The sequence below is a fragment of the Mollisia scopiformis genome, assembly GCF_001500285.1.
Source record: "Mollisia scopiformis unplaced genomic scaffold LY89scaffold_6, whole genome shotgun sequence".
NCBI lineage: Eukaryota > Fungi > Ascomycota > Leotiomycetes > Helotiales > Mollisiaceae > Mollisia > Mollisia scopiformis.
Window position 1 is genome coordinate 1,510,680 of NW_017263586.1, and position 16,630 is coordinate 1,527,309.

At 48.8% G+C, this 16,630-nt stretch overlaps 8 protein-coding genes across 8 annotated transcripts; 3 read left to right on the top strand and 5 right to left on the bottom strand.

The window, feature by feature from the left end:
- Nucleotides 1–163: 163 nt before the first annotated feature.
- On the top strand, nucleotides 164–1,549 carry LY89DRAFT_682461 (cytochrome c heme lyase). Its single transcript, XM_018214518.1, has 3 exons — nucleotides 164–347; nucleotides 395–987; nucleotides 1,036–1,549. Exons 1-3 carry the CDS (start codon nucleotides 255–257, stop codon nucleotides 1,280–1,282), a joined length of 933 nt encoding a protein of 310 aa, XP_018075140.1. The 5' UTR covers nucleotides 164–254; the 3' UTR covers nucleotides 1,283–1,549.
- A 491-nt stretch (nucleotides 1,550–2,040) lies between these two features.
- LY89DRAFT_716106 (uncharacterized protein) lies at nucleotides 2,041–2,978 on the top strand (the record flags this gene model as incomplete). The annotated part of the gene is made up of 3 exons (XM_018218248.1): nucleotides 2,041–2,158; nucleotides 2,221–2,246; nucleotides 2,300–2,978. The coding sequence occupies exons 1-3, from the start codon at nucleotides 2,114–2,116 to the stop codon at nucleotides 2,976–2,978; spliced, it is 750 nt and encodes a 249-aa protein (XP_018075141.1). The 5' UTR covers nucleotides 2,041–2,113.
- Nucleotides 2,979–3,159: 181 nt separating this feature from the next.
- On the bottom strand, nucleotides 3,160–4,278 carry LY89DRAFT_666424 (uncharacterized protein; the record flags this gene model as incomplete). The annotated part of the gene is made up of 1 exon (XM_018212910.1): nucleotides 3,160–4,278. The coding sequence occupies one exon, from the start codon at nucleotides 4,276–4,278 to the stop codon at nucleotides 3,160–3,162; it is 1,119 nt and encodes a 372-aa protein (XP_018075142.1).
- A 592-nt stretch (nucleotides 4,279–4,870) lies between these two features.
- Nucleotides 4,871–5,830, bottom strand: LY89DRAFT_771821 (uncharacterized protein; the record flags this gene model as incomplete). The annotated part of the gene is made up of 2 exons (XM_018221896.1): nucleotides 4,871–5,707; nucleotides 5,801–5,830. 2 exons carry the CDS (start codon nucleotides 5,828–5,830, stop codon nucleotides 4,952–4,954), a joined length of 786 nt encoding a protein of 261 aa, XP_018075143.1. The 3' UTR covers nucleotides 4,871–4,951.
- Nucleotides 5,831–6,426: 596 nt separating this feature from the next.
- On the top strand, nucleotides 6,427–7,245 carry LY89DRAFT_779491 (uncharacterized protein; the record flags this gene model as incomplete). Its single annotated transcript, XM_018222297.1, has 1 exon — nucleotides 6,427–7,245. The coding sequence occupies one exon, from the start codon at nucleotides 6,427–6,429 to the stop codon at nucleotides 7,126–7,128; it is 702 nt and encodes a 233-aa protein (XP_018075144.1). The 3' UTR covers nucleotides 7,129–7,245.
- Nucleotides 7,246–8,110: 865 nt separating this feature from the next.
- LY89DRAFT_578519 (bacterial alpha-L-rhamnosidase domain protein) lies at nucleotides 8,111–10,239 on the bottom strand (the record flags this gene model as incomplete). The annotated part of the gene is made up of 3 exons (XM_018208947.1): nucleotides 8,111–8,986; nucleotides 9,055–9,590; nucleotides 9,651–10,239. 3 exons carry the CDS (start codon nucleotides 10,237–10,239, stop codon nucleotides 8,111–8,113), a joined length of 2,001 nt encoding a protein of 666 aa, XP_018075145.1.
- Nucleotides 10,240–11,222: 983 nt separating this feature from the next.
- Nucleotides 11,223–12,041, bottom strand: LY89DRAFT_578995 (uncharacterized protein; the record flags this gene model as incomplete). Its single annotated transcript, XM_018208980.1, has 4 exons — nucleotides 11,223–11,464; nucleotides 11,517–11,656; nucleotides 11,715–11,785; nucleotides 11,841–12,041. The coding sequence occupies 4 exons, from the start codon at nucleotides 12,039–12,041 to the stop codon at nucleotides 11,223–11,225; spliced, it is 654 nt and encodes a 217-aa protein (XP_018075146.1).
- A 1,819-nt stretch (nucleotides 12,042–13,860) lies between these two features.
- LY89DRAFT_455217 (kinase-like protein) lies at nucleotides 13,861–15,845 on the bottom strand. Its single transcript, XM_018207631.1, has 2 exons — nucleotides 14,123–15,845; nucleotides 13,861–14,066 (listed from the first exon to the last, which is right to left on the bottom strand). The coding sequence occupies exon 1, from the start codon at nucleotides 15,423–15,425 to the stop codon at nucleotides 14,280–14,282; it is 1,146 nt and encodes a 381-aa protein (XP_018075147.1). The 5' UTR covers nucleotides 15,426–15,845; the 3' UTR covers nucleotides 13,861–14,066; nucleotides 14,123–14,279.
- Between the last annotated feature and the right edge of the window lie 785 nt (nucleotides 15,846–16,630).

The window sequence follows — 16,630 nt, forward strand, 5'->3', positions numbered from 1 at the left end:
GCATTCCTCTGCGAAACGTGGGGAAAAGGGGCCTCGCTAGGGTAAACTCGGTGAGCGGAAACAGCCGGAACCAATGGCAGAATTGTTTTTTCAATGCATCGTTCGATCATCGCAGTCGCCTCCTCTTTTTGTTTCTTGACATTACACCCTTCAACAACAGCCATCACCTGGATTTCTTCGCAAGATTGTTTCGAATAATCATTTTTGTGTACTATCTACTAATTGCTAATTAATCCTCTCTTTCTGCCGCAATCATGGGATGGTTTTGGGCTGATTCCGACGTATCAGTCGTGAATGCAAGAGGCGCTCCTCATGCCATCCCCAAAGATAACACCCTTTCACCACCAGTACGTATGCTACATGTGCTACAACTATCCTGCTAACAGCCATATAGCCAGGATGCCCAATGCATCAAAGCTCTGCTGCTGTCGCCAAACCTCCCACGCCTCCCGCCGAATCAGCATGCCCATACACCCCAGCAGATCTCTCCGACTCCAAAGCTCCCTCCAAATACTCCAAGTACAATCCTTTGAACTACATGTTCTCAGATCTCACACAAGACCGAGCCGAGAATCAAACAGTAGCTCTGCCTACAGAGCGCGAGCCATCAACAATCCCCAAGGGCAATGGAGAAGGAAATTGGGAGTACCCATCGCCACAGCAGATGTATAATGCTTTACTGCGAAAAGGATATACGGACACGGATGCGACCGCTGTTGAGTCTATGGTATCTGTTCATAATTTCTTGAACGAGGGAGCTTGGGCAGAAATTGTTGAATGGGAGCGAAGGTTTGGCCGAGGTTGGGGTAGGGCTTGGGAAATCTGCAAGAGAGGAGAACAGGCTTCAATGGCCAGTGCTTCTCTAGGAGCAAACGAGGATGAAGTTCCACAACCCAAATTAGTGAGATTCATGGGTAGACCAAAGGAGATGACCCCAAAGGCTGCTATGTACCAGGTTATGGGCTGGATATACCCCAGTGCTTTTGCGTGAGTTTTACGTTTCTTGCCTGGATGCCACATGCTGACAATTTCTAGGACCGAACCGCCTTTCGATCGCCACGACTGGTTTGTTCAACGAGAATACAAGGGTCAGAAGAAGGAAGTAAGATATGTGATCGACTACTACTCTGGGCCTGACGATACGGATGGAAAGCCTGTGTTTTACCTCGATGTTAGACCTGCCGTTACACCGACTGCCGCAGTTGAGAGATTGATGAGATGGGGAGGAGATGTTTGGTATAGAGGTTCTGGAGCACAATTGAGAGAGAAACAAGATGCATAAGATTGCGATAGACGATTTCAGACTGTGCAATGGATGTTATGGCGCCTGTTCGGCGTATGGGATCATGGATATGCTTTTCATAGCGCTTCATGATGGGAATAGCTAAGTTTGTGGAGTTACTTCCTTCCATTGGGTCTAAAGCTCTGGCGTTTGAATGATTTGTGATTTGAGTTCTCCACTCTCATATGTGCGGTTCTTGTACCATACTTGAATAGCAAGCAATTACAATACCACAATTCTGCACTTAGCAGCTGTAGATATCCAAGCAAGTCCATACTTCGCATCACTTTCACCTTCAAAAATTCTTCTGAAGCATTTCGTCACTCGTAACTCTCTATCTCGGCGAGCCAATCAAAATCCTCCACGGCAAACTCCTATATAGATTTAAATAAGCATTTTTATGGCATCCGGATCCAAACGATGTTGCATATCATGGGGCCAACATTAAAATCGTTTGGTGGATCACGCCAACGCGACGGCCAGACTACACACCCTCTGGTGCCCCAATAGTAGAAAGCACCAAGTCGTTTTCTTTTGCCATTTTGTTCTAACAATTCTGTTCCCTCATTTTGTACTGTCTTTTTTTCTTCTATAGACGTGAAAATTAAGCGAGTTATAATATATATTCCTCCTACTAAACTACATTTTCCATCATCATTCACTTTTCTGAAGCTCATGGAAGCTCAAGTCGAGCACGTGATCGCTTCCCCACACTTTTCGATACCCGATCACAGCCCGACAGCTGTCAACGGCCAGGGGTCTCCAGACGCTATATGTACAGCACATCATCACCCCTTCTAGACCTTCTCATCTGCAAGTCATCTTAGAAAGATGGATAACCCTTTTATATCCGTAAGGAAATATATCAAGTGGGGAGTAAGTCCTCAAACCTCTCAATCAAACGTAATGAGATCATCCCATCATTAACCAAGTCACAGGATGAGCCGAGAGGCGAAAATACAAAGTATGACATCTTGTCTCTCAATCACTCCAGAGATCAAGCTGATGAAAGAAAAGCACCCTAGTCCTAACAACCCGCTCAAAACACTACATCGACATCCGCATCCATCTCCCCCTCCCCCTGCCCAACGACCCCTCAGATGCCACAGCAATCAACCGCCTCGAATGGGCCTTCGCAGGGACATGCCACTCCACGCCAGCGAAGCTCTCCCGCACAGGCGAGCTCCTGAAACCAGCGCATACGGTGTGGAAGCATTGGGTTGACAGTAACAATGATGGGAAAGAGGAGGTGAAGGATGAGGGGGATATGTATCCGCAGAGTGATGGGTCTGTGCTGGAGTATGGCGAGATGGTTAATCCGGCGAGGGGGAGGAGGATGAAGTATGAGGAGTGTTGGGAGGATGTTGAGGCAAGGCTAGTCGGTGTGGAGGAGGAGTTTGTTTCTTGGATTTTGATTTGTGATGATGAGGAGGGTGGGAGGAAGGGTATGTTGGTTAGGGTGGGCGATGTGATTCAGGGGTTGGTGCGGGACGGAGCGGGAAGTAGGATTGTGAGGTGGGAGTGGAGGGCTGGAGAGAATGAGGAGGAGGAAGAGTGGGAGAGGACGGTGGGGATTGGGAGGTTGGAGGTCCCTGGTGTTCTGTTTGAGGAGGGGAAGAGGGTCGAGAAGGGGGATGAGTTGATGGGAAGTGATGGTGTGGATTGGGTTTGTGTTGAGGCTTTTGAGTGGAGTTGAACCTAACTTTTGGGCTGGTGTTATTTTCTGTTCCTGTTTGAGAACTCTGACAATGCTTAGATCTTCCAATCACTATTAATTTGGCTCTTTGTTCATATGTGACTTTGTTCATAAAAATCGAAATTGCCGCTCAGTACACATCTAGAAGATAAAGGGCCTTGAGCGAAGCCTAAGAATGCAACTACCCGGGACCCAATCCCAATCTCCCCCATATCTCGTGCGTCTTATCGTCATTCTTATCCCTAAATGCTTTTAGAGCCGCATCCGCCTTGGTCTGTGATGTATTGTACCTAAACAGATCCCACACATGATACAGCCAGAACCTCTTCGCTTTGCCGCCGCCCATCACAGGAAGTTGGTCAAAGTGTTCCTTTGTCAGGCCGAAGAAAGAAGTTGCGTCAGAAGCAGAGATCCAGATAAATTGCTCCTCGAAACTGTCCCAGAACTTTCTTCGAGGAGCATAGTTGAGGTTCGGCGGTGTCCAGGGAGCCTTTTGGAATGCCTTCGGAGGAATGTTGGTGTGGTTGCGTTGAGGGCCTCGTGAGTCTTGAGGTATGGAAGATTTATACACAACAAGTTTTGACTCCGGCTTGATACTTTCCGGGGGCCGAAGCTGAACGGCGGAAGGTGCAGGCTCATTCTTTATCTTTCCTTTCCGAAATTCACGCAAAGCAGCTCGTAACTCTGGAGTTGCTTGTGTGAAATTTGGTAAATTAATGAGCTTCTCAAGTCGAAGAATGAAATCATTCGGTACTTCGGAAAGCGTCTTGCCATCGTGACGCCCGAAATGGATTCTGTATATCGAATTTTGCTTGCTGACTCCGGCTTGGACGTCAGTTTTGTTGATTGGTGGTTGTGGCAGTGGTGGTCGAAATCCATTTTCTGCATCTGTTCTAGCTACTGGGAGTGTTTTCGAATTTTCCCGCACAGGATACATCGTTCCTGGGCTGCTCGATAGCTTCTGGTCCTTGGGAGGAGGACTAACCTCGTCATGTGACTCTGCACGCAGCCGTGGTCGTCCTGTCGCGTCAAGAGGAGCTCTTGAAGTTGAAGATTCATTGCTCTTGGGTTTGACCAAGTCAGGACGTTTATCAAGAGCAGCTTTAAGGTCTGGTCGAGCTGCAGCGCCGTTCTTCTTGATCAGATAAACTACGTATCCTGGCGGAACGGATTCGAGGGTTCGTCCTGGATACTTTCCAAAGTTGAAGCGGTATTCCGGTTTTTCGGGAAGGGCGTCAGTCGCAGGAAGAGTGCTCGTAGACTCGTTCGACGAATGGGGCGAAGAAGAAGTATTCGCCATTTCAGAGGTTGCTGTTGAGAATGATCGCTGAGGATGTAGAGTTGGATTGTTTTCGAGGATATGGAGGATCACCGACAAGGTTTTTCTCGAAGCGAGATTTGGATTAGCCCCCCTTTTCTCCGATTGAGGCGCGAATTCTTGGCAAAACACAATATTAGCTTTCCTCTCAATTCCTAGTCGCTAGGGATATCTTATATTTAAATGTGGACGCTTACTTTGGTATTGGCAAGCTAGAGCTACGAGCATTTCCGTGGGCTGAGGTGCTTCATTGCGCTCCTACTAATTCCAAACTGTGGGTTTACCATGTTTGGTATTTGAGATTATATGAGAACAAGGAAGTCAAAGGTCGGAGCTGATAGAGCGATGATATAATTTCTTCAGAAGAACGCGGAGAAGGTCAGTCATAGCCAGGTTTTCTTTCGCCCAGGAGGATTTTCTAGTGAACAGTTCGCCTTAAGTGATCGGGCAGAGTGAGTTCTCATATTCTGTGTGGCCGAGAAACGAAGAGCCGCATTGAATATTGATTATACTGTTCACTTGATTTCATAAAGGTCGTTCTGCAACAGTACTGCTCGCTATTGACTCTCACATTCTCTGTCAGTTTTATCCTTTTTCATTAGGCTACTTAGTATCTCGCAATCGCGAGCATATAACTTGTTCGACCACTTCCAGTCTAATGATGAGGATCAAAGAAGCGGTCTAAGGCACCTGAGCCCGGGAAACCATTTAAACGTACAACACCATTTGAGCCTAGGAGCTTGTTGAAACCATGGAGCTTTTTCAGAACATGCTTCCGATACGAGTCTACGTCAGTGATGCCCAAAGAAGCCATCTTGCGTGACAATTCCGAATCACTAGGCCTGGGAAGCGATTTCGTCCATATCTTATCCTCCGCAGTAGGATTCTCACTCCCGAAATGAACCTTCCTGACCATCCTCAACTTTTCTTCACTCATTCTTGAAGAGAAAGGATCTTTCTCATAAAACGGACCATACCACTGCACCATGATTCCATGTTTGTCAGCACCCCCATAATACCATCCTCCTTTCCCATCAGCAACCTGCTGATCTGATACAAAGTGACCTCCGCCAATACAGCGATACCCGTCCCTATCTCTGCTCCAGAGGAGGCCAACTGGGCAAGCAGATGCACCATTCTGTGCGAGTTGCGTGTTGGCCCACACGTCTTGCTCTTTTGCTTGCCGGCTGTCGTCTGGCATTCTTGAGCGCTTGGTCTGCAGTTTCGACATGCTGACGTCTTTCTGGGACTTGAACAAGCTCTTGCCACTTGATAGAAGGGTGTTGGCAGATGAGCCTGGGCGTTGGGCATGGGAGCCAGAAGGACGGCTGGACCCCGAGGGATGGCTGGAGCCCGAACTTGGTCTGTGACTTTCGGCAGGAGGCTTGTAGGTAGGGTACCTGGACTCCATCTTCGATGGTGGTAGCTTGGAGCTACTACTACTACTTGGTTTGGAACTTGAAGCCTTGCTGCTGCTCGTCTTGGAGTTGCTGCAGACACATACTGATCTTCCGCATTTGGGACACTTCGACATTGCTGTGGATGTTATTGGGGAAGTGAAATGTACTGATGAAGAGAGAGCCAGATGGGATTATTATATAGAGAGTGTAGGGTGGATGATTCCATGGACTGACGAGGGGTGGTTGTGATTCAATCGTCATTGAACTCAAGAATGTTGCTTCTTGGTACTACAACGCGGCAGAATGGAATGTTGGACTTGATTCAGTTAATAAAATTAGAAGTTAGATGACTTTAATCCGTCATTGGACCTAAAACTTTCGTTCATTTTAAACCATGGAAGTTGATCAGATTTATGAATAAGTTTCGACATAGCAGCCTATTGAAAACCATGACAAATATATTCACCAGAGCAAGCCCCCGGAATCCGGCTTTTCCTTTCTTCTCTATTACTTGCTACATATCACGAGCACTAGTAACGATTTCGGACACATGACGCTAGCTGGTTCTGAAATTATCTGATGGCGTAAAGCTCTAGAATTCCACTAGCATGTCGGAATCGACTACTTATTATCGACTTCATTTCCTTTTCAACTCGGAACTTCATCTCCATCTCAACACTTCGCAACGAACCCAAGCTTTCACGGTGTCAGAGCAACATAATCAATCACCATGGCCTCTACATCTACGGACGAGCGTAACATCACTGCGCAATCCGAAGCTCTCACGGAGTTCCACAAATTTCCCAAACTTCCGCCGGAGCTACGTCTTCTAATATGGAAGTTTGCGTGTCCGCCAAGCAACATCCTCGTCCATCCGAGAGACAGCTGGGACGACCAAGGTGAACTCCACCTGCCTATAGGTTACGAACCTACGAGGGAATTCGGTCTTTCTCAGAGACTCGTCCGCGATTTCGTCTTCGCATGCCACGACGCTTATAAAGCCTACATGGAGAGCAAACCTTATCACATCCGGGGACAGTATAACCATGCTCGAGTGATTCGATTCGGCCCAGACGACCCTATTTTCATTCAGCATCTCGAGACGTTCTTCAAGTCGCCGGAGTGGGACAAGTTGGAAAATTCAGAATGGGCTGGAGAGATTACGGATCTGGTGGTCCATCCTATTGGACACGGCGATTTCGATTGGTTGAAGCTTTTGGCAGTCTTCAAGAGCCTCAAAAAGGTGCGAATCATGGTTGGCTTTTGGGACTTGAGTATTCCTGCCTTGGACGAAGCAAATTCGCAGCGGGATCTGGAGGATCTGGAAAAGCTACGTCAAAACAATATCGAGAATGTCAACATCCCCGGCATCGTCACTGCTTCATCGTATATCATCCAATGCTCTCGTTCGGAAAATGAGGCATGGATCTGAAGTCAAACACGTTACTCGAAACATGACTACGCGCTGATTTGGACATTCAGGGTTCATGGGCAAGGGATTCTATGGGGACAGAATAGAAAAGCACATAATCAATGAATTATTCTGTCTTATACTATTCTTTCTAAATTAATCAGCGTGATCAATGTTAATGTGAATGTGATATCTGAATCCGTCCGCGCGCCCACCAGCAATGATACCCACCTCGTCCTCTTCTCACCCAATCTTGTTAAGCCAATAGTGAGATCTCTTTACAAAAGGGAATTGTTGGAAATTGCTCTTAGAAGGATAAAGTTAACTTTGGATTCAGTGGACTGGTATTTCTTATAGACTGCGAGGCGTCGTAAGTCACTGGCTACGGTGGACTGGTTTTCTGAAGGAAACCAAGAGTTAGAGGTGAAATAGTTAATTTAAAAGCTTAAAGCATCAAGCAAGGGAGAGACTAGGGGTCAAGTGGACTTGGTGCTTTAGTTTAAACTAAGCTTCGTTTGAATTTGATTTGAACATGGGTACAGAGAGAGTAGGCCTTGTGTTTTTAAAAATAAATTTCAATGACTTAACCACTATTCCATATTTCTACTTGTGCTTAGCTTGCAAACTAGAGTGTTCAGAATCTAACCACTTTGCATTGTCCAATTAATCATTCTACGTTATTTAAGTTATTTTTATCCTTTGAAGGACAATTCGCTGTCGTTGGGAGATTCTAAACTCTTAATCGTTCATTTCACATACATTTGCGCAATTTTATCCTTCTCTTCCTTCCTGCTCTTGACTCTTACTAGATCAACCAAGCCCCCTCAAGTGACCAATGACTTCTTTCGCTTCCTGGCTGTGTCTACTCGTGGTCTGTACTCTTCGCACCCATCACTCAGTGGAAATATCCTTCACCCATATATCAACAACAAGTGAGATCAAACTAGCCTGAGCATTCATTCCTATACTCCGAAAATCCGACCTTCTACACACCCTCCCCCATCTACGCCAAAACCAACGTCCAATTCCCACCTCCCAACCCCTCCGCCAGCCCATCAACCAACGTTACCTCCTCTCCCTTCTCACTCCTTAATAACCCCACCACCCCCAGCAACCTCACACTCCCCCTCGTCCCCGCCGGCGCACAAACCTCCATCCCAACAACCATCCCATTCCTCGCCTGTACCCGACTCTCAAACCATCCTTTTCCAGTCCAAAACCCCGCCTCCACCACCCCCAAATCCCCCACCAGCGGCTCAACCCTCCACTCCCCTCCGCCCGCACCCAAAATCCTTATCCCAGCCACATAAAAACTCAGAAACGAAGTAGGACCCGTCCCCCACCCATGCGCGTGCGACACACTCGCATCATTACTATACGGCGCATATTTCAGCGTTCCATCCGCCGAAAACCCTTCTATAAACGTCGAGTTCGTCATCCGTGGGTCCGTGAGCATGAATCCCCATGAGCGTCTCATTAATTCTAATGCGGCAAGAGGGTTAGAGGACAGGAAATGAGCTTCGAGTTCAAAGGAGGATATAAACGGGGAGATGGTAACCGGGGACCCGGCTTCGGGCGCGGGAGCGCCGTAGGGACCCCAGCGGGTGGAGAGCGCGGTGGATATTTGGCTGTTTTGCTGCGAGGATAAGGTCAGGTTTGAGAGGATGGCCCAGGTGTTTCCGTCTTGGGGGGACAAAGTGGTGGTTTCGTTGTCGTGGTAGAGGGTTGTGGTGGGGGACCAGAGGAGGGCGTTTGCTGCTGTTTTTAGTTTGGTGGCGAGGGGGGTCCAGGTTGAGATGGACGTTGTGTCGTTTAGGAGGGTTGCGAGGGTGATGCCGCGGGTTAGGGTGGAGTAGAGGATGGCGTTTGCTTCGATGTTCTGGGGGGTTTTGGTTAGTTAGGTGTGGAATGGGAGGCGGAAGGCGGAAGAGGGAGGAATAGACTTACATGACCGCCCATTCCAACGCGCAGCCAGTCGGCGGGGGCTGTTACGTTCATGAGGCCAGTATCATCGATGTAACTCAACGACCACGCTAGACCGCGAGTAAAGCGACCCCAGTTATTCTGCAGATATTCCAGATCCCCAGAGAAATGATAGTAATTCGACACCGCAATCAACGTATACAAATGGTACGTAAAACTCACAATCCCAAACTCATTAAACGGATACCCGGCATAAGGAAACATCCCCGTACTAGCATTCTGCAACGCAAGCAGCGAGTCGAGCGAATTCTTAACAGCGCCCAGATCGTTGGTGCTGACGAATATGCTGGGCATGGACACAGCCATGTCGCCGGCCCAAACGAGACGGTCTCGTTTCGCGCCATCGACGGTACAGCTCCCGCCCTGTGTGATGGTGATGTTGTTATACCACGTATTGGTCTGTGGGAGGTTGATCGTCTCGTTGAATGTAATATCGCCGAAATGAACCTGCGCGTCCCCGTGATAAGGATCGATGTTGCAAAGTTGGTTTGTGTAAGCACCTACACCCTCATTAGCCACCAGCTCCTCCTCCTTCTTCCTAATGGAAAGGAACGACATACCAGCATACCAAATCCGATTCAAAAGCTCATCATCACAATGAAAATACCCCTTATAATCCCTCAAATCCTGCAACGGCGCAGCAGTAAAATTCGTCACCACGCTCTCGACCACCACACTCGCACTCCCATTATTAACCAGCGTCAAATACCGAAAAGCGCCGCGCTCATGCCACCGCTCCACCGTGTAGGTGCCGGGTCCCTTCCCCACCGGCAGCCAGAGAACTTCGTCGAGACCCGCAGGAGCGGTGGCGTCGCTGGCTTGCTTGTTGATCCAGAGACTGGATTCCGTGTACGTGAGCCCGATGAAGGCATCTGGTGATGTGGAGCTGAGGACGGTGACGCTGACAACGCCGGCGATGTTTTGGAGGTAGTCGAATGTGATGGAGGAGTTGGGGTGGAAGGTTGCGTGGCCGGTCGTGGAGGAATTGGAGAGTAGCGAGGACGCGTTGGTTATTGTGCCGTTGATTCGGTGGATGGAGGCTGGGTGGAGGGTTCGATTTGAGGGCGCGAGGATGTATTTGCTGTATGGGATTGCTGTGGTGAGATGGGCGGCTAGGAGAAGGGAAAGAAAGGAAAAAAGGATATACATGGTGGTTATTGACTTTGGAAGGATGGATCATTCAAGGCATGATGGTAGGTAAATAGATATACACTCTTCACCCCACAAACTCATTCTCCATACCCCGCCATTGCAGTGTAAAAAATTCTATATGCCAAGTCATGTCGACGGGACATCTCTCGACAAGATCTGGGGAATGCCTGTGCGATGACAGGGGAGGTCAGGTACCGGTAGTATTGAGCGGAAGTTAAACAACGCCTAAACAAGGCTCGGAAAGATAATGGCGTTCATTCAGACCCAGGACTTCTGAGATCTCGGGGCAAAGAATAGCGAAAGAATTGAGTTATGCTGAATACAGTAAATGATTGACAAGTAGCTAGGGAAGGTGTCGGGCCGAGGGTTGATATCTCTGTTGTATGAATCATGAAGGTTGACTATTTCATGTACCCCGCTGTAGAAGTATGCATGCATGAAGTGGACGAGATGAAGCGGTGGTCAAGATTTTATACATCCGACACACGTGGGGAATGTGGGGGAAAGACCCACTAGGGTCAGCTGCTGGACGATAGTTCAAAAATGTCAAGGCCAAAGAACAATAATGTTTGAGTCCATACCAAAATCCATCCAACGCTCATATACAGCCATACATTTTAATACAGATGATTCCCCAATCCCTTCACGGTCGACTCCTCGACCTCCTCTATCGTGCCGCTGAATTAAAAACTCGTAAACTCTCATAAAGATACAGACAGTGTCCTGACTGATATGTGATCGAAATTGAATCTGCTCTTAAATCATCCCCATCAGCTCTCTAGGAGTGCCTATACTCCGTTGCTCCAGATGCGCCCTGATACCCGTACGGGTCCGTGGTGGCTACACCTTTATACGACGTGTCGCCTGGACCAGTCGTGCTCGTATTGGGACCCAACATGCCTAATTCTTCATCGCCTTGTCCGGCGCGCTCGGCTTCAATTTCTTTAGTGGCAATTGCCATTTGTTTTCGGATCCATACGCTAGCAAAGACTTGGAATAATTAGCAAATCATAATTTAAAGAGTAATTTGAGAAGGCCTTACTGGTAATAGCAACCACTATACCGATAGCGATTACCTTGCCGACTTTGGCCCCCTTGGAGTGCTCTGAACTTGGGGCTCCGAGAGCTACGAAAACCATGGATTTAGGGAGGGATAGAATCACTGTTGACATGTAAAGCCAGAATTTCATTCCGGTACAGGCAAAGAGTGGATTTGCCAGGTCTGTGCATAAAATGTCAGTGGGAGCTCGTCGCTCGTGAGATGGAGAACTTACGGGGTGGAACAATGCTGTATCGAATAACCAAAACACCTTTGAAGCCAGCTTGCTGGGCAACTCGAGCAGTGGCTGCCCATTTGATCTTTTGTCTAATTTTCTTCTCGACATAGCCGCTGAAACAGTACTTGAAAACGACACTATGGCTGTGTTAGAATTCCGTTCTGGTTATTTTGCAATCTTATAGAGAATACTCACAAGCACCCAGCTTCTCCCAAAATCGACCCAGCACACGCAATTCCCAGCGCAACGCCCAGAGGATACGTCAACTGTGAAACGTCAGCACTTTCTCCCCCACTCGAACTAAACTTTGGAAACACTCACACCAACAATAAGCTGCACAATCTCATGCCCAAACAGCGGCGGAAAACTAAGCACAAACAAGATCGCCACAGGGATCGTCCAAGACCACTTCTCCCTCTTCCGCAACCAATCCGTCAACGGACTCACCCAGCGCTCGAAATCAGACTTGTACACCTCGAACAGCACACACAGCACAATGACAAAGATGCCCAACGGTACCATCCTGCAAAGTTCGTTGTCAGCCAAAATAAAATAAAAATGATCACGAGATCACGAGATCACAAGCCCCGTGACTCGCTCGGCTTACCAGTATAACCGATGCTGCCATTTCTTGCTGATCCGCCGCTGCTCCTCCTCGCCCTGCATCGAGAAATCGTTCGGGCTAGATGAGAACTTGTTCTCGAGACGAGGATCCGGCGCGTACTCGTACGACGACGACGGGTTCTGGTCGGCGGGCGGCGGTGACGTGTAGGGATTCGACGAGGGAGCTGCGTGAACGGGCCCTGGATGCGAGATGGGTGCTGCGTACTGCTGCTGCTGCTGCTCGACCGGCGGCGGTGGGGCATACGACGTATTCTCCATGCTGGTGGGATATGGGGGGTGTTGATGGGTGTCGTTGTCCATGATGGTGGTGGTGGTAAAGATGTATGTTTGATGTTTGATGAGAGGCAGCTTGAGGTGAAGCGTGATTATAACCTATTAATTACCTACCGTGTCTCGCTTTTTCCTGGCCCAGCCCATTTGTTGCGTTGCTCAGCCTCACGCGCCAGCCTGGTCGCAGCGCGCTAGGCTGGATGAGATAAGCGTTCTGTAGTGGCCAGGCGGGTAATGTGGATCGTCGTGGCTGAGGGATGTGAAAGCTTAAGTCAGACTTTTTACTTTGTATATACGCTGTTTGGCAGGTCAGATTTGTGTTGGGTTTGGGGTGGCCGTGATACGACGGGGATCTGGGAATTTGACGAGCGCTTAGGTGGACTATGAACGCATCAAAGGCTCGTGCGTAAGACTGACCTCGTCGAATCCTGGCCTCTTCCATATTCCAACATCTGCAGAGAAGTATATTTTTGCTTTCACTTGTTCGTTAGAATGGCACTGACTAAGCATTTTCAAATATATTCCACATCCCTTCTCTTCCCGGTAATTTATTCTGTTGGCCTGCTGCATGTAGATGTAGTCATGTTTCGCCTGGAAGGTCACCGCTGCCATTGGATTGGAGATACACCATTTTTCACTCATCACAGCCATTTGCTTGGCATTCGCTGTTTGTCTTAATTTTTCTTGATTTATAGCGCGAGGCGTGGTGGCACAACATGAGGTAAAATTCCGTGTCTGTGCTGCGTATCTCAACCTGTTGTCTTGAAGCATTGTTTGTCGGTCGCTGATCACGGAATATCCGATGCTGAAAATCGGTACGTAGATCGCTGTGGATATATATCCCGGATCGCCCGACAAGCTGTTCGGTTGTGTTTGTAGCTGGGCTATCTATTCCCTGAATGGCTGGGGACAAGCCTAGCTGTCTCACTAAAAACATTCGAATCTTGCAGTGATGCCACCAAACAAATAATACAGTAGTGATATTCAACAGCGACCCAATCGTCTCGATTAATCCCACGCCAAGCCCGTTCCCGACATCCAAGCTTTGCATAGGGCTGGCTGCGTCTTGGCTATGGGGGATCATCCACGCTACGTCTTGGTATCTCTTTCAAACTTAGTTCTCACTTCTTGAGAACGGTGGGCTGTCGCAGCTTATGGGCGTAGATATATCGGCATGCAGAGTGAAGGCACGAGGGCGTGTGTTTCTTACTGGCAGCAGCTGGGCGAGACTGTAGTTGGTATGCAGCTGCTGGTGAAGCATGGATGAAGAGGTTAGAATGGCGAATCATTTTCGAGATGGTGGGTAGATGAAGGGGTTGACTTGAAGTACAGGGCTTGAAGATGTTATGATAGCTGCTAAGATAGCTGCTAAGATAGCTGCTATTTGTGATATCTTATTTATTGCGTTCATTCTCCATACAATGTCCAATTATGTCATTGAATCTTCTGCTTCGAATCTTACACGTTCAACGAGAATATTGTCTCGCTTTCTCATTCTCGCTCTGGGGTTCACGACCACCAAGATCCAACTCTTCCATTGTCGACGCCTTGACTATGGACTTCATCATCATCACCCGAGTTGAAGCTAGGACTTTAGACCGTCGAGTCGTCCCACGGATAGATTCGAGACTTGCACTCGTCTCCCGAGTGACGCTGTTTCCGTTAGTTACCTAGGTAAATCCAATAGTCTTTGAGCTTGGAGTTCTCACCATTGCTATCAAAACTCGAATATTAGACCTCTGCTGCAAAGAAGTCTTCGCTTGACCAGTTCCCCTTCAACATCTCCAAGCACCCACACGGTGCCTTCTTCTGTCAAAGCACTAAAACCACAAGCTGATTCAAAGCCCTTTCCTGGAAGCGATTTCTTCACCTCGCAAACTGAGGCACCTCCCTAATCACCGTCTGCGGCCCATGAGTCGGCCAAGTCTTCATATGCGCCGGCGTCCCCGATGTCCTAAACACCAGATCCCTCGGCAGCTTCTCCTGCACACTCGCCTTCGTATCCACAAACGTAACCACCGACCCCCGCTTCGGGTTCGTCTGCGCATGTACTCTCAACCCAGGTGCCGTATTAGCACGTCCCTGCTCCGGCCGAGATGTGGTGCTTGTTCGTGGGACGGGTTGAAGCATATATTCTTCGTCGGTCTGAGCTCGTGTCAGGCACTCGTTGAGTTGAAGAAATAGCCAGCTGGCTTCGAAACGGGCCCCCGATTTGACGACTAGGAGGCCTTTCATGGTGAGATCGAGCAGGTCGTGCATTAGAAGAGAGCATTTCTCATCTGAATGCAACTCGTTCGTCCAGGTGAGGACCTGTTCTCGGACAGTAGCCCGCGGTCCTTCAGCATCATTGATGATGGTAAAGAAGTTATCGTCGTCAATCCCAGTCGCAGTCGCTTCTCTCCCTCTGGAATTCGAGAACCCGTCGATTTCATCGGACCCTTTGAGCAGCCAGGTGATGAATTCGAGATACAGACAGCCCAGACTCCACATATCGTATGCGCGGGAGACGGGGAGACGCAATTTACACTCCGGAGGCTCATACGTTGGCGATGAGAACACGGTATCGGGGTTCACGTGGGACCGCGAATCTCGTCCATGGAAGCGTCCGAGTCCAAAATCAGCAATTTGGAGAATTCCACGCGGATTATCAGTCTCGTGGTTTTGAGCGAACCAGAGGACGTTCTCGGGTTTGATGTCGCCGTGGCGTCCGAACCACTCTTCGCCTTTCTGGACGCTGAGTTTGGCGTCTTTCTGGACTCTGGCGTTACCGGGTCCGTTGATGGAGAGGGGGCGAGTGACGTTGAAGTTGTGGATTCGTAGGAGTCCGTTGGCGATTCCTGTCATTTGCTGGACGGACCAGAGGACGGTTTCTTTGTCGAATGAGGGGTTTGGTCGGTCGTCCCAGTATTTGCGGAGGTTGGCGTTGGCGAAGGGGAACATGAGGTGGTATTTTCCGTCGTATTTGTAGGTTGCTAGAAGTTTTATCAGGTGGGGATGGTTCTTCATGCTCATGGCAGTTAGGATCGTTCTTTCTTTTTGGAACTCATTTTCGTCGTCGGAGAACAGTTGTTTGACGGCGATGAGAGGCTCTTCTTCCTGATATTTTTTTTAGCAAGTCAGCTTGGGAGTGGGAGGTTCTTTACTCACCACGCAACCTGAAGTCTCCCAGAACTCGTGATGAGCAGGATGAATCCGTACCGGATACACCTCACTATAACCTCCCTGCTTCTTAGTCTCGATACCCTCCGGTGTTTCGAAAACCACAAACGGAAGAATCGTCTTGTCATCCAGCTCATACAGCTCTTCATTCAACTTGAAAACCGGTGCGCTCATCCACCACTGGTGCTGGTCAAACTTCCTCAAATGTTTAGCCGTCCAAGTCTCCAAAGTCTTAATGGACCCTCCGTTCCTACGACTCAAAGCAAACTTCGTCTTCCCATTCGCCTTCCTCACAAACGGCAAATCCTCATCCGTAACCTCCTCAGCCAACAATCCCTTGATCTCACCCCCCTTCTTGGTATAAGCTAGCGTAGCATACAACCTCCTCGCACACGCACACACGACCTCCGCATACTTCACAGCTTCCCCTTCCTCAATCTCCGGATCTCGAGCCTGGATATCTGCCGCGACATTATCCACAGTTATCAGTTTCTCCAACGCACTTCTCGGGATCAAAGAATCGTGATGGTGCTTAGGACATTCGAGTTCCGCTTTCTCAAGCTGGTCTTTCAGCCAGTGGCCAGCGGTCGAGGAACCCTTGCTATCGGCTCTACTCCGCAGAGAAGTCTGCGAGTTCTGCGAGTTGTCGCGAGATAGTCTGGGTGTTAGGGATCCGACAGAGGGTGATCGGGCAATGGTTGTTGCGTTTTCTGCGTTTAGGGTTGCTTGTCTTTGGACTTCGATTCGAGGGACGGTGTTTGTGTCTGTTCGTCTGTTTATGAGTTCTCGTCCGACTCGATCGTCTTCTTGGAGGAGTTTGCCGGCAAGTGCTGTTGCTTTCGAGTTTTTGGGGAGAGGGTCTACTGCGGGCTTCGACTCTGCTCCTGCTGCTCCTTCATTTGTATCTGCAACTGCTTCATCTTTTTTCGCATCCGGTGCTGGAGTCGAGATCTGCTGCACAGAGAATTAGAAATGTACATTCTGAGCAAGCATATACTTACAATGGACTGCGCGACAGCCTTTCCCGGAGCTCGCTCCTGCTCAACCCTCTGGTTCTT